Source organism: Onychostoma macrolepis, chromosome 22 (genome assembly GCF_012432095.1).
Source record: "Onychostoma macrolepis isolate SWU-2019 chromosome 22, ASM1243209v1, whole genome shotgun sequence".
Lineage (NCBI taxonomy): Eukaryota > Metazoa > Chordata > Actinopteri > Cypriniformes > Cyprinidae > Onychostoma > Onychostoma macrolepis.
This window is the reverse complement of record NC_081176.1, coordinates 9,431,901-9,448,231: the sequence shown is the minus strand read 5'-3', so window position 1 is coordinate 9,448,231 and position 16,331 is coordinate 9,431,901. Positions and strand designations below refer to the sequence as shown.

Here is a 16,331-nt window from a genome sequence, read left to right as displayed (position 1 = left end):
CTTTACATTTCAATTGCCAAAATAGCTGCGCAAAAATTTGCCTAAACCTGCTCTCAGTTTGAAATGCTCGTGAGCCATCAGACACTCTCCATAAGAAAGAGCAGCGATTCACGCCTTTGCAGCCCCCACGATGGAACTCAACTGTACAGTGGCCGAGAGAGCTCAATACGCTGCACCTTCAGAAAACTGAGAAAATCTTTATCAGTTTGACAGCAGGTGCTGCAGATGCTGACAACACAAACAAGTAAAAATTTATTTGCAGCACGTTTCTTTGGTTTTATTGTGAGTATTTTCAGTGTGTTTCTTTATTTTGTTGTGTTGTGAGCATTTTGTTGTGACTATTTTTGCTTAATGTAAAATAGACATTATATAACAAAAATAATTAATTATTGGTATAACATTAAGCAGTGTGTTTTCAACTGTGTAGAACCTGGTCGAAAAGAACGCACATGCATAATCTTAACTCAGAACTTTCCTGAGTTCCTCCCTCCACGCAGCGTCGTAACATTTTACAAATGACCAACACAACGCCCAAAGTATCTGACTAGCTTCCTGCCTGTTCTCCTTATCTCATGAGACCCATGAAGTTGGGAGGAGAACATCTGGCCACCCTTTGAAGAACAGAATCTTCAATGTTGTTCCTGACCGGTTTACCATAAATAAAGTCGAATAAACACAGTACAAAGCACGTTGGATCTGGACATGCTCCAGCACAGACCCTCCCTGAATCTCCTGACTGCTTTTGACCATAATTCAATGATGGTATCAACAAGGAAAGACAGATATACATTGACCAGACCTCAACAAACCTACAGCACAGACATCCTCATGGCCTCATACTAACTCCCTTTTCTTCGCTGCATTCCAAGAGAATACGCGCTTCTTTTCTCTTACAACAAAGAAACTCTAGTTACACAGAGGATCTCTAAAGGACAATCAAGAAAAGACTGCTGCTATTGAAGCAATATACTCAAGAGACAATATATGAATGTGGTATTTTATGTTTTTGTTTATCTTGCTGTGGTTATTAGAACTTAGGATAATTTAATCTATGACTTAACCCGCTTAGTAGGTAAAATTATAGGTATTCGAGACGACAAATACCTCATGTTTGATGTCATATATATATATATATATATGCTTGGTGTTTTATGTTATGCATGGTGTGTTTTAGTTTGATCTTTGCTTTATAACTGCCTTTTGGAATATATAGCCTTGTCTAGTATTGGGTTAAAGCTTGTCTCAAATGCCAGAAGTTGAACAGAACTATGTCGATTTTCAGTCTCGTATGAATGATGAATACTTTTATAAGAAGTTATTAAGAAATGTTCCTTAAGAAAAGGAGTCGTGCTGGGCGGGGCTCTGCCCTACAGAGACAATGTGATTGGGTCAGACAGTGAATAGGATGGACTCACATCTGTCCGATAAAAACAGACACCCAGCTTTGCATGTAGGTGGAAGGGGAAAAAAGAGAGGCGAAATAAAACTGAACTGGGAAACTTGGCTGCTTGGAAACTTTGGTCTCGTCTCCCCCACCTACAGACTTAACATCTAGTTTGATCATCTCAAAGGAAATCTCAAAGGACACTGTCCACGTCTGACCAAAGTAACGTGCAAAGTCTGCAGCGTAAGAACTTCAAAACCAATTGCCATTCGCGCTGCCAGGAAGCCACGAATCCAAAAAGGATTCCCCCGAGTGACATCACACGACAACCACACATCAGCGCGAAAGTCCGGGACTTCCCTCCAGCAACCAACCAGAGAGAAGAACAGCCTTCAACTCAAAGCAAGTAAACAAACAAACAAACAAACAATCTCTAATTTGCTGAGTTGAATTGAATGAATCTTTAAAAGATAACGATAGTCGAGTCTTCTGTTTGTGACGTCTCCAGGTCGTCTTTATTCTCAGGAAAGAGAATAGCTTAAACTTTCTTCAAACTTCTTTCATCTTGCCAGAACGTGTGTATGTGTGTGCATGTGTTTTGTATTGTATTCTAGAATAGTAAATAAACTCGATTAATTTTTAATGAATAGTCTGGTGCTGTGATTTTAAAATCTTAAATTATTTGCCAAAGATGGTGTTACCTGTTGCTCATAAATTTCCCAACAAATACTATATTATCGTATCCACGAGATAAACAGAATTGCTAAAATATACTGTATTAATACTCGCTGGTCGAGTCGTTAATATGGTATAAATTATACATTTTGATTAATATCAATTAATCAGATCAAAATCGAATTTCTACGATTTGATTTCCTAAAAGCTAAAATAAAGGATAAAGGATAAAACCTTACAACTGCACAATACACACATTTCTGCATTAATAAAAAATAAAAGTTCTAGTAATAATTAAAGTATATCCTTGCCATTGATCCCGCTGACCACAAACTCGACTAGCAAATTAACTTTGCTAGTCTTTGTGTCTGCAAAGCAAGAGAATGGCTAGTCATTCATTTCACTTCATCATAATAAAGGCATCAAAAAATTTAGTTTACGCCTAAATGTAAGCATAATAATTACTGTGTATAACATTAAATCAATGTTTTAGAACTGCAGAATACACAACTCAAAAAAAGCAGATTTGCTCTGGATTTGAACGGCCCAAAAGTACTACAGAACCTTTTTCCAACTGCTTGACCACGCACACGAGAGAGAAGCACTAGTTATCATATTTTAGTTTTAACTAGGCGACAATGTCTTTCTAATATCGTTGTAAAATAGGAACCAAAGCGTGTTCATACATTGATGTCTTTACTTTCGCTACAAGTCCTATAGATCAGGGGCGTAGCATTTGGGTCTGCAGTTGCATATGGGCCCAGGCAGATTGGGGGCCCGCTGCGCTGAGGGGAACTTTTATTGAAACAAGGGAACTAATATAGGCCCTAGTCCGACTGCTTATCAGAATTCTCCATCTGAGTCCGACCTGAGCCAGTGTCTTTTTTCTCTTTCTCTCTTGCCCATTACACAGTTAGGGTTACACAGTTCAGTTTCGTTTTTAATAGCAAAGTGGTTATATTCAGTTGAGTTTAAGAAAAATTATTGGAACATTTTGTGTTTGTTAATTTTTTTTTTTTTTTAAATACCAAGCGGCCAGGTGCCAGACAGTGAGTTGAGCATACGTTTGATCAGTTTAGCCTTCTCAAATCAGCACGATGAGACAAACAACTTCATGCATTTCACAATATAAATAATAAAAAAATAAGACAAATGTGTGATAAATATAATCGTTTGTGCAAAGTGTGGAAGCTGAAGCGTGCTTTGAAGGACATGGAGGTGCCAGCGCGATCAATTGCATTTTTTTATTAAAAAATAAAATATGCCGTAATTTTTACTCAAAAGGGAAAGAGTATACATTATTCGGAACTGCAAAATGTCTACTTTTATTTATGTGCCTTCACAATATTAACTACAAATTATGTGCTTTTGTAAAATAAATAAATCATACAGGGTGGCTTTCTGCAGTCTCGATCTGGAGCAGAAACGCTTCACAAAAAACAAACCGAAACTCAAATACTTGCCCCACTGACATGATAAATATATCTATAGAATGCTATAAATTACTACTTTAAAATGAAATATCAAAAACTTAAAAATTAAAAACTTTCATTATGTAATCCATAAAGATGCATTTCTCTCTAAATGAGGGGATGTACAATGAGGGGATGTTGAGTCAACTTGCGAAACTGACTCAAAAAACACTAGTTTAGTAACAATTAATTCAAATATCTCTTTTTTTTTTTCAAATAGCCTACAGCAGCATTTTAGTGTCACGTTAAAAACTAACTAAATAAGATTAAAGTCATAATATTTTAACAGTCAAAATTATGATAAAATCATTTTATATTGCTTGAAGTTAATGTGAAAATTACACCTATACTCTGCCAAAAAAAAAAAAAAAAAAAAAAAAAGGATGTGGCACCCAACCTCTCATTCTTCACATTTAACATGAAAAACAGCAATAAAAAAAATTTGCAATAAAAATATTGACTTTTTTTAAACCTCAATTAATCGATTTCATGAGACATTCATTTGTATTAAAATGTTCAGATTTTTTTCAGTGTGCATTCAAATATTTAACCTTTTCAGTGGGGAGTTTAAAATATTCTAACCATCCCTCCATAGTGAGTTTTTTTTAGGTGACCGTTATTTTAGAATGTTTCCCCTTAATATTTCCATGGCGACGAGTCATGCTTGTCACATGACACACCGTGGCCACAATAACACTGTAAGACAGATGGATCGCTTTTATTTCCTTTTTCCTTTTTTATTCAAAATATTCATAAACTTGCTTACCATATAATCAAATATCTGATATTCCGATTCACAAATATGTGCAAATGAGTGTGTTTTATCATTTAAAAACAGTTCTAAATGATCTTGATCTGAAATGCGAGATGGGCGCCGCCATGTTTGTTCGCGCTACAGTTCAGAGAGTCCTGTCAGTCAGATTTGAATCACATAAATTCATCAATTTCTCGCGAAATACATGTAAGTAAGTGGCGGGTGAAATGGGAGAAGAAGAGAGTGAAACGCAGTTTGAATTTGGCAGTTATGCGACGTCACCAAACATTCTAAATCCCATATGTAGGACCGTACTAAAAGCAGGTCATGGCACTTGCTTCATCACACTATGGTACTGAAAATGGGGGAAGAGGGTCCAAACCTGTGTCAATGTTTTTTTCACTTCTGATGATGTTTGTATCCTTCCATGCACAAGCTAGTTAATGAGCTTTTGGTCATTGACTTGCACAAAGTTTTCTGTGGGAGTTATTGTTAAGGGCGACTAAAATACAGGGGGGGGTGCCAACACTGATCTAGCATACCCCTCGGCAAATGTGCAGTTGCGGCCCTGGGATGGACCCAATATTTCCTCTTTCTTTTTCTCTTTTTAAGAAGAGCGAGGACAACAAAATCAAACAACGGATTAATTAATGCGCATCAGATTCAGTGTGTAAGGTTTCTGTGCATGACAAATATTTGGTATGACAAATACAAAAATACAAATTTTTGCATACAAAAATTCCAGACTCGGTGTGCAAGGACCTTAACACTTTATTCCATACTTTAACAGTTTTACTTACTGGATGGGCTCGCTTAAGAAGCTGTCTGTAGGCATCATTAGATAGTATAAAGTGTTTTGGTTTAAACTGTTGAAATGATTTTAAGAATCTTGATTCTTGTATGTGAATGTTACTGACCTCAGTCTCTCCAGTTTACAGTGTGAATCCTTCAGTAAGTCACATACGTTCACTCCTATATTTTTCATTTTATTCCCACTCAGGTCCAGCTCTATCAGGTGTGATGAGTTTGATTTCAGAGCTGAAGTCAGGATGAGACTCTGTTTCTCTGTCATAACGCATCCACACAGACTGAAGACAGAAAGAGAAAGAAAAACAGACGAATAGAATAATGTCATCTGAAAGTCACATTTGTAATTCTGTAGAAAAACTCAGAAACTACCACTACAAGTGCCTCACAAACACAATTAAGCTACAAAATATTCTGCCAATTCAAGAATCTCACTTTACATCAACTACAAGACTGATTCTTCTGTTTCAATGTCACCTTCTTGTTCAAATGCGTTTATGTCTGTTGTTCATTGTCAACTCAGTAATTTCACAAAAAAGGTTTAATTTGAAAGCATTTGTGAACTAAACTAGTTAAACTAACAAATGAGCACTGTTTTTACAGCATTTATTCATCATGTTGAATTCAACCCTTCCACTTCCTACACTTAAATTTAAAGAAAAACTGTATCTGTTAATAAGGAAAGATGAATAAACATGAACAACTGTATTTAATATCTAACATTAACAAAAGACATAAATTGTGCATTGTTAGTTAGCTAGATTAATGTTGATGAATGAGATCTTATTGTAAAATATTAATGTCTTCTCAATATTGTCATAACTGACTTCAGTCTCACAGACCAACATTCAAACATACTGTAAACGACAGTACAACTGCAAGTGAAAGACAGAGACAGTTTGCTTTTAAAAAGATTGGGCCTCATTCATGAAACTTGCGTAAATATTAGATTCTGAGTAATTTGCGCGTAAAACAGGTCTTCCCGAAAACTCTGCTCCAGATTCACAAACGCTTTGTAAACGTCCGATTTGATAGTTAAACATATATGTTAATGAATTCCAATCATTCGTAAATGGGGCACTTGTGTACGCTCAATTACAATTAGCATAATCCACGCACCTATGAATTACAGGCAAATTGCTTGTCCAGGAACGCAGTGGAAGGGGTCTGCTTTCTCAGGTTTGGCTCCAGTATATTGCATAAATGCAAAAAAGACTAATAGTCCATATGCATGACAATAAATATTCAATAACGTATGCACCAAACAGTTTTTAGCCAGCTGAAAAATATGTCAGGCACTCTTCTTAAAACAACCAGCTGGTGGCGCTTGAAAACGTTTTTGTGGCACAGCGTTTTTCCAGCTGAGATGCTTTGGTTGCTATGATTTGGAATATCCGTGGTGGCAACATATTACTAGCATCTCATTTTTAAGAATGAGAAAATTAGTAATCAGTAATATTGACTTCTCCATTGTTGTAGGCAGTCGTTGTACAAGTAGGATGGTTGGTCGGTACTTTACGAACGATTCACAAAAGTTTGTTCTGCTCGTGTTTCATGAATAAGGCCCATTGTGTGTGACTGTCAAACAAGATTCTGCTTTGCACTCAATTCATTTAAATAAGTGTTTTCTTAAGCTAAAAGACATGCAAACAAGTTTTAGAAGTGGGTAGTTCATTTGCTTTAGTGCTGATCACAAATGCCCTGCAACAAGTTAGAGTATATTCTACAATAAAATTAAGGAGCACCTATTATGCCCCCTTTTTACATGATGTAATATTGATCTTGGGTGTTCACAGAATGTGTCTGTAAAGTTTCAGCTCGAAATATCCCACAGATCATTTATTATAAAATCTGGAAGATATAATTTTTGTGGCGTGTCTAAAAAAAAAAAGAGCTGTTTTAGTGTGTATCACTTTAAATGCAAATGAGCTGCATATTCCCACCCTGTCTTCAGAAGAGGGTGAAGCGTAAGGCTGCATGATAAATCAAACTGAAATCGAAATCGCGATTAGACAGAAGCTGCGATTGTCATGTGTATCCTTCAGTGAAGCACGGTTCTGTGATCAGTAGTTAATCTCCATCCGAAGGCCAGAGGGCGCTCTCGCGCCGAAACTTCAGATACGCCCCACAGAAGAAACCCAGGAAAATCCTAAAGCGGTTGCTGAATAGACCCTTTTACTGTTAGTAAACATTGTGACGTTTTTCTGTGGGCGGGGCTTAGCTGGAGGCAGAAAGATTCCCACTGACCGTTTCACTAACGCTAGCTATGAAGCATGTTAGCTTGTTTTTTTTAACAATAACTGGAGAAATTCCGATTTTACCTGCATATGTAAGGTCACTGACTGTCCGGGACTGTGATTGTTATTTGAAAAGGTTAACTTTAACTGACAAAACTAGATTGGCCGACCTGCACACACTTTTACTCAAAGGTTGGACAATCTGACAGGATTACCTTCGGTTGAGTGACTCACATCTAACCTGTATAGTTAAGACAAACTCACTGCATCTAGTCCTGAAGATGTACATATTTCCATTGGCAACTATTTTTACAGCTACATTATTATCCCAGCTACAATTAATCACAACAATGTATATACAATTACAAATGATTAAGCATATAAATCGTCAGTTTGTTGTTTTACACAGATGCACACAGACATTATTTCATACAAGACATAGTGGTAAGATTCATAAGAACTCTTTAGACGCACTCATAACAACAAAAGACAATACTTTATTTAACCTTTGCTGATAAGAATAGTGCGCTGCAAACGCGAGCATTTTTGAAGATAGTATCCACTCAGTTTCTCGTCGTCGGTTTTTTTGTCTGGCAGAGGCAGCAGGTAATGTTATGCATTAAAATTTCAAATTGAAGCCTCTACTACATCGATTCTGGCACCCAACATCACAACAAGATGATATTTTAAGCTCCTTATGTAGCCAAATCTGCGCTGGTTTGAATGGGCCGCCTCCAGTTTTCCCTTTGTTTTACTTCCAGCTAGCACTGTGACCAGAGGTGTAAAAAGTACTCAAAAATTTTACTCAAGTGAGAGTACAAATACTCAGTGAAAATTTTACTCAATTAAAAGTACAAGTATCTGGCCAAAAACATACTTGAGTAAAAGTACAACTTTAAATTGTACTCAAGTATTAAAAAAGTAGAAGTACTTTCTTTTCTGTCAGACATTCAGAAGTTTGGTTAAAGGGAGAAAACTAAACAAAATGCAATGGTACAGGTCAAACACGTATATCTAGTGCAACAACAACAATTAAAATGCAGCACAGCGGAACACCGGGAAAAAAATATACAGGGAAAGGGATTAAAAGGAAACTCCATCCTTTCCACCCTAATGCCATCCCATGTGACTTTCATTTATCAGATGAACACAAACTAACAGTTTTAGAACAAAATAAAAAATCACGTGTATGGGACATCCAAAAATGACACTTCAATAACTACACAAAGTGAATATGAAAGTAATGCATGCAACCCCTGTTAATGAATCAGTATCTTCTTAAGTGAAATGATAGGCATATGTAAGGATACACATACTGATATTTTAAACTTGACTGTCATGTTCACTTTGTGTGGGTTCTGAAGTGGTCCTGTCCCCTTGCGTTATATGGACTAAAAATCTTTGCTTGTGTTCATCTTAAGAAAGAAAGTCATAAACATCTGGGATGACATGAGGGTCAGTAAATAATGAGAGAATTTTCATTTTTGGGTGAACTATCCCTCTGAAGAGCAAGATGTGATGCAGAAGCTAGAAACATATTCCACACAGAATACTAGAATGTGTTGAATTAATGAGGAGAGTCATAGAATTACAACATACAACATTAACGTTTTGAAAGGCCACTTTTTTGTGTGTTAATTTTTTTATTATTTATTTGGGGCTTTTCTCAGTAAATGTTGATAAATAATTATTTGTTACTAATTAGATTAATTAATGAGCAAATCATGTAATTATTAAGATTTAAAAAAAAAAACAGTTCTGATTCCTACTCAATGTGTCATATAACGACATATTATAAATACAACTTATCCACTACCTTCTTTTTAATTAAGAAAATATTTCCACAAAAAATATGAATATCTTGTGCATTCAGCTAATGGCTCTATCAAAACAGAACAAATAATGAATAAACATTTTTTGGGAAAATGTAACTTTGCTACATCAATATGCTTCCTCGGATTTGATGGTGAACTTTTGAAGCCAGACATTTACCTGATGAAAGTCATAACTGAAGTAGAAATATGTGTGCTTGATGCATGAAACAATGATCATTGGTTCTCACATCAGGCACGCACGTTTGAGCTTCCGTTTACCATATTTAATGTGCATAAGATCAAATAAAAATGTAATGTACTTTTCAAGATGAAGTAAAATTGTAAGGAGTAAAAAGTACAGTTTTTTCTTCAGAAATGTAATCAAGTAAAAGTACAAGTAGTCAGTTTAAATTGTACTTGAGTAAAGTACAAATCCCCAAAAATAATACTTAAAGTAATCAAGTAAAATTACTCAAGTATTTTACACCTCTGGCTGTGACGTAGGCCCTAAAAGGGTCTATAAACAGAAGATTTAAAGGGGTCAAATGACATGGCTAAAAAGAACATTATTTTGTGTAATTGGTGTAATGCAATGTTTTTATGCAGTTTAAAAAACACATTTTCCACATATTGTACATTGTGGAAATTACTCTAGGGCTGGTCCGAATACCATTTTTTGAGCTTCGAAGCTTCGGTAGTAATCAACACCGAATATTCAAAGCTTCAGAGGGAGGGGGCTGAATATATTCTTCTCTCTAATAAAGGCAGGAATCTCTGTGTGTCTGTTTGCATTTTTATTATGTCGAGAACTGTTCATAAAATCGACTTCACGTGTGGCAGGTGTGTTGCTGCAAAAATCACTCCCAAATCAGAAATTAGCAGCACTCTAATTACTGACACCGTAAAGGGTAGGCTATTTAAATAAAAGAACAGCGAAAAATAAATGAACGAAATGTAAACGAACTATAATAAATAAAGAACACTACAGCATCACACATTTTAATTAACGAACAATTTAAAAATAAATAAATGAATTCCCTTATATAGAATAAAACAAACTGTAATAGGCTAAATAGAACAAGGTAACGTTAGGCTGGCTAGCTCACATTTCTAAATTAATGGGTCTCATATCCATAGCGATGAACTCCACTATGGCATCTGTTATCTCTCTCTTTCTTTGCTCCGTTATTCGCAAGTATTTTCCAATCAAATTAAGTGCACATTTTTATCAGGTGTAAAATTACTGATTAACATGGCGGATAAAAGCGGCTCGTTTTTTTACACCAACAATATAGGCTACTATAATAGGCGTACTATTTACAGAACTCAGGTGATTTTTCAAACTTGATGTGCTGTTGTGGTAACTTAGGCTAGTTTCAAATCGCACATTTGGCACACTGCCTTTTGTCTTGTCCTCACTCAATTTAAAGTGCTCCCACACAGCTGAGGTCTTCATCAGTTTTGTCTTCTCTTCCAGATGAACTGAATCATGATGTACATGATGTTCACTCATGGGCAATTCATATTCAAGCGCAAATGAGAACCGTTTCGCGGGGGATTCCCGGTTGTGCGAGAGAAAAAAAAAAAATAAATAAATATTTGATTTTCAAAATTTAAGAAAATCGAATGCCAACCCACCGAACAAATATTCGAATAATCAAATATTCTGGTCCAGCCACAAAAAAAAAAAAAAACACTTTCATTTGAATAGTAAATTGCAAATTCTTTAAATAAGCAAACGTACTTTCAGGATGAGAGTCAGAAACGCCAGACTGTCCTTGCAAAATTGGAATAGTCCCACTTTATAGAAACAGCCTGTGCGCAAAGCTAGCATTGCAGGCTACTCTCCTCATGGGTTCAGGAAACAGTCCTCCGTAAAATGCGCTGCACACATCTGAGTATTTGGATTGAACTGTTCTGGAACAGTGTTGTAAATACAAATTAACCACTGATTTCTAGTTGTGTCCTCTTTTGGAAGGCCAAACAAAGTAGTTTCGCTTTCACAACGAAACACACAGTGTCTTCACCACATGGCGGCAGCAACAATACTACAGCGAGAATAATAGTTCCGCCTTCTTTCTTTGTGTATACATTTGGGCGGGGTTATGCAAATCTTTCCACAGAGTCACTGAGACATGTGGGGGCATGTTTGAATAAGCCATTTTAGGAAGGCGTGGACAAATCTTAACTTTTATAAATAATATCTCTTTGGGTTTGAGACTTTAGTCTTTGCAACTTCAGGGATCTTATCTATGCACAAACAGCTTGTAACACTCCAAAGAGAAAGGAAAACTTGAAATCGCATCATATGACCCCTTTAAATGCTTTCATTGATTCAATGTGACTAATAAACACACGACTACAACAATATATGGTTTATCGGTGTTCTTAATATTATAATTTTCATTATAATAAAGTATATCTGTAATGCAATGCTAATCGACATAGTATTCTAAGCAGTGATAAAGTCTATGAAATGTTGCGTGCCTTATTCTGTGTAAGAAGCCACATCATCTCACAGAAGGATTCATTTCAAACACTCAACTGATGTTATGAAGTGAGTTTGGAGTAAAAACATTAAAATGTTGTATTTTCACGTGTTTTCAGACGGAGCAGCATTTACTACACAGAGCCATAGTTCACTGAGGAGCTACGCAAACAGCTGTCATTATTGTGAACGATTTCTTCAATTTCATAATCGTTCGATTATGTCGTCTGCTATTTTTTTTGCATAGCTTGTCAGAGAACTACGGCTCGGTGTAGTAAATGCTGCTCCATCTGAAAGCAGGTGATGGAGATTTACTACTAATCACAGAACCGACTTTACTGACAAGATGTGCATGACAAATCACATTCGATTAATCGTACAGCTCTAGCGAAGCATATACATCTCTGCTTTGCATAGCTACGTGTTTGCTTTCCATACCTAAATGTACAAGTATGAACTGGAGTCAGACAGATGAAGGAGAGACTCCGGCAGAAGAAACACCTGAGAATGAAACAGGACATCTTGGGGTGTATTCACACCAGGAAAGTCCGATAGTTCACTTGCTTTGGTCCGGACCAAATAGAACTTTTTTTTTTTTTTTTGGTGCGGTTCGCTTTCACACTGCCCTTTTTGCAAGTGAACCAGAAATTGTAAACAAAACCACACATGCTAAGGTCATCCAATCATTGGACAGAAATTCTCAAGCAGGAAAAACAGGAAGTGCAAAAACAGGCTAATCATGGAGATCTTTCGTAGTGCATTTTTTATTATTTTACTGATTTGCTGTCATGAGATAAAAACGCAATATGAAGCAACTTATGAGCATCATATATGAGACAATGTCATACAATGTTGTAATTACGACTTGCCAAAAATAAAATCTATAGATATGAAATAATCAAAGCATATCAAAATGTTAGTTTGAACATTTAACCTAGATAAATGTGCGCTAGGCGCATATCCAATCGTTTGTGTGGAGAGTGTAAGCTGAAGCGCGCTTCAGGACATCATACAAATACGCTGTAATTGTTGCTCATAAAGGTAATAATACATCGTTCGGAACTGTAAAGGGTATATTATTATTTGCGCACTCACATTATCAAGAAAACGTGCTCTTCTAAAATAAAGGAAACTAATAGGATGCGCTTCCCGTCAAAACGTAACTCAGTGAATGTTTTCCTTACAGACATGATGAATATATCTATAGAAAGCTTTGAATTTCTACAAAACGAAATGAATCATATCCAAAACAAAAACTCTTTCATTATAATCCGTAAAGATGCATTTGTTTCTAAAGGCGCGTCCAATGAGGAGATGGCAAGTCAGGATTTTTAACTTCATCTTTGTGACACCAACTCAGAAAACACTAATTTATTAATAAATAATTCAAATATCTCCTTACTCTTTTCCCCAGACACATTCATTGTAACTTTTGCCGAGGCTTTGCGGCAAGCTTTAGCCTATTTAGTGCACTCATGTCACGTTGCTGTGAGCGCTATGGTCAGGAAAACTCATAATTTGCATGCGTTTTTAAGCATTGCGGTTTGAAAATGAGTGATTTAAGTGATTGAAATGCAAACAACAGCGCTATATGCGCGAGCTGTGTGTTTTCTGAGCGTGTTTTCTGCAGTTTGATCGGATCAAGGCCGGTTCATATTCACACCTTAAACGAACCGTACCAGAGTTCGTTTGGAAGCGGACCGAGACCACCTCTTCAGCTGGGCCTCGGTACGCTTGTTTGGTCCGCTTTTGGTGCGCACCCGCTGCATTGTCACCTGCCCAAACAAACCGTACCAAGAGGGAAAATGAACTCTAGTACGATTCAACCGAACTAAATGAGGCAGGTGTGAAAGCACCCTTGGAATGCTTATTTGATAGAGTTATGTACTTGGTTCCTTGCCACTGTCAACTCTGGCTTGCTTAGTTGGGGACACTTAATTTCCAGTGATATTGTCGACTTGATTGTACAGACATTATTTAAACTGAACTGAGCTGGACGATGACACTGAATTCAATAATGAAATGCCTTTAATTGAAAATTGAGTGTTTACTATTTTCCTTTTGCATTACTGAAAAGGAAAATGAAATGAAAATGAAAAAATAAACTCATGTTCAGTCTTACATCCAAACACAGCACTCCGGGATTGCATACAAGACACTGTTGACGTTACAGCTGATCGAGCATGGAAAAAAAAATAAAAATAAATGGAGGACAGCATACAACTCAGATATGTATAGGTAAATACCCTATTAGCAGCTGTTTCTATGTGCTGCTATACCCGCCATATTGGATTATCTGTGAACACTCGAGACCAAGTTCTGTGTTTTTAAAGCAAATATTAAAAGGCATTCAATTAATCTGTGAGGGAGGTATAACTGGTTGGGGGGTTGCAGTCTGTGAGGGCACGGATGCCTGTCCACATACGCTAGTGGTAAATATTTTTAAATTTGTCTTCAATCTTCAGTTTGTAGTCAGTAAACATGATCACTTTCAGCAGTCACAGCAGAAGTTAGAGACAAAATTGAACTGAAGTCCATTCAAAAGTAGAGGTTGACCGATTAATCGGCACCAATAGTTGATTTGCGGAACTAATTTTGTTTTGGCATGCAACACTGCGTGCTGCACAGAGCGGGAAACTTCAAACGCGCATTTAAATGCAGCCGACAAAATCCTGCCACGGAACAGAGTGCCATTCACATAGTTTTCCATTAAATAACATTATATTTGTCCAAAATCATTGTTAAAATGTACATAATGACTTCGCCCTAAGCTATAAATTTTGTATTGTGCATTTTTCAGCAAAATGTGTGTCTTTCTGTGGCTCTAATACAGTCTGTATGCTTCATATAGAGAGCTGTAATACAGATCGCGCTCTCCCTTTCCATTTGGTCCATTTTTTTTTTTTTTTTTTTTTTAAACACCGAACTTCAAACTCATTTATGCCACATAGTTCATTCTTGAAGCAAACTAATGTCCGTTTGGCGATTAAATGAACAGTTTAAGACCGCTGCTTGAATTGAACGCGACGCGTCCGGTGTGTGTGATAACTGACTTCTCCAAGACGCAGCGCTGCACTTTTGCACAGTGTGTCCCTTGCAAATTGGTTTTATATTTTGATTAGATAATCATGCAGTGTTCTAAAATGGCAGCAAAAAATGTGAGACTACACTTACAATATCAATAACCTGTGCATGCAATTTTTATATGGCCTTGTGTAGGTATTCTATCGGTCGACCTCTATTCGAAAGTTCTTTGAATCTATTCGAAGAAGGTTGAAAACTGTATTAAAGGCAAATGATGGTAAACACATTAATAAAATACTGGCTATTTATAATGTGTTCACATCTTCTCCAACCCCTGTGAACTTAAAGGGATAGTTCACCCAAAAATGAAAACTACCCCATGATTTACTCACCCTCAAGCCATCCTAGATGTGTGTGAATTTCTTCTTTCAGACAAATATAATCAGAGTTATATAAAAAATGTCCTGCCTCTTCCAAGCTTTATAACGTGGGGTCAGACTCAAATGAGCATTAAAAGACTACAGTAACATTACTAGTCATGTAACATGTGAAATGATGTAAGATACTCACATCAGTGTGTTGAGTTGACAGTCTTTATCCTGCAGCAGAGCAGAGATGTGATTCACTCCTGTGTTTCCTAGTTCACGTCCACTCACTTTCAGTTCTCCTAGGAGTAACGGGTTTTTACCTGTAATTCCAGTCACATACTGACAGGCTTCATCTGCAGCGAGACTCAAAAAACTGCAGAAGAGAAGATGAAGCAGGATTCAATTCAAAGTGCATTGCATCACAAAACATTTAAAAATGATCAAACAGTGTAACAAAAAGCTCTAGTTCAAGTTTAAACAGTTGAACATTTGAAAAAATAAAATTAAGACAAAAGTACTGTAAATTCTTCAAAAGAAACTCAGGGGCAAAAGCTCACTAGATCATCTCAAAAATCTCAAGATCTTTTTGGCTTTCAAGCAGGAGATGAGGAAAGTTGAAGGGATAATTTATGGTGACCATAGGTCCTCTTTTCCCCTGACATGTCCTCTTTTTGGACCTAATAAAAAATGTGTCCGGCCGGGATTCTTAAATCACCCAAAATGTCCGGGATTCAGGTGTTTTCTTAATCCCGTTCCCGCTGAATTTCTCACCATTACTGCTTTCTCCCGCAATATGCGTTTCGCTCCTGTGATTTCCATGTCCACTCCCTTAAACATTCTGATATTGTATATAATTTTGGTGCATCAGGAAGCCGCTTTCAGTATGCGGATCAAGGCCGGCTCCAAGCATGGGCAGGCTGAGCCCGCCCAAATTACCATCTTTCCTACCCAATCGGAATTAGATAAAGATGATTAAAACCAATCTGAAATGGACTGTATTTTGAGAAGTTTAATAATAGCTGGAGACTGCCCCAACAATCATAAATAACACCAGAAAGTTGCAGAATTTATCTTTTATTAGCTGAAAGCAAGGCCCACTGAATTCACATGGAGGCTTCAGTCTTTTGCAGAAAAGCAGAGGCGGACAACGAGCGAAAACGGGCAGAAATATTTACACTACCACAGGGAGTTTGCGAGTTATGGGGAGTTTAATACATGAATATTTATCATAGCCTACCACTGAAATTACCGGAGCAGTTGAATTAATATTCTAAAAAAAATAAAAAATAAAAACACGCTCATTCAATA

At 36.7% G+C, this 16,331-nt stretch overlaps 1 protein-coding gene across 6 annotated transcripts in view; it reads right to left on the bottom strand.

The window, feature by feature from the left end:
• LOC131530154 (ribonuclease inhibitor-like) overlaps positions 1-16,331 on the bottom strand; it is a 67,346-nt gene that overhangs the window by 20,001 nt on the left and 31,014 nt on the right. For all 6 annotated transcript variants that reach the window (XM_058760286.1, XM_058760291.1, XM_058760290.1 and 3 more), the window contains 2 exons: positions 15,226-15,396; positions 5,203-5,373 (listed from right to left, as the gene is read on the bottom strand). In XM_058760286.1, coding sequence (XP_058616269.1) covers positions 5,203-5,373; positions 15,226-15,396 — 342 coding nt within the window. The remainder of the gene's footprint in view (positions 1-5,202; positions 5,374-15,225; positions 15,397-16,331) is intronic.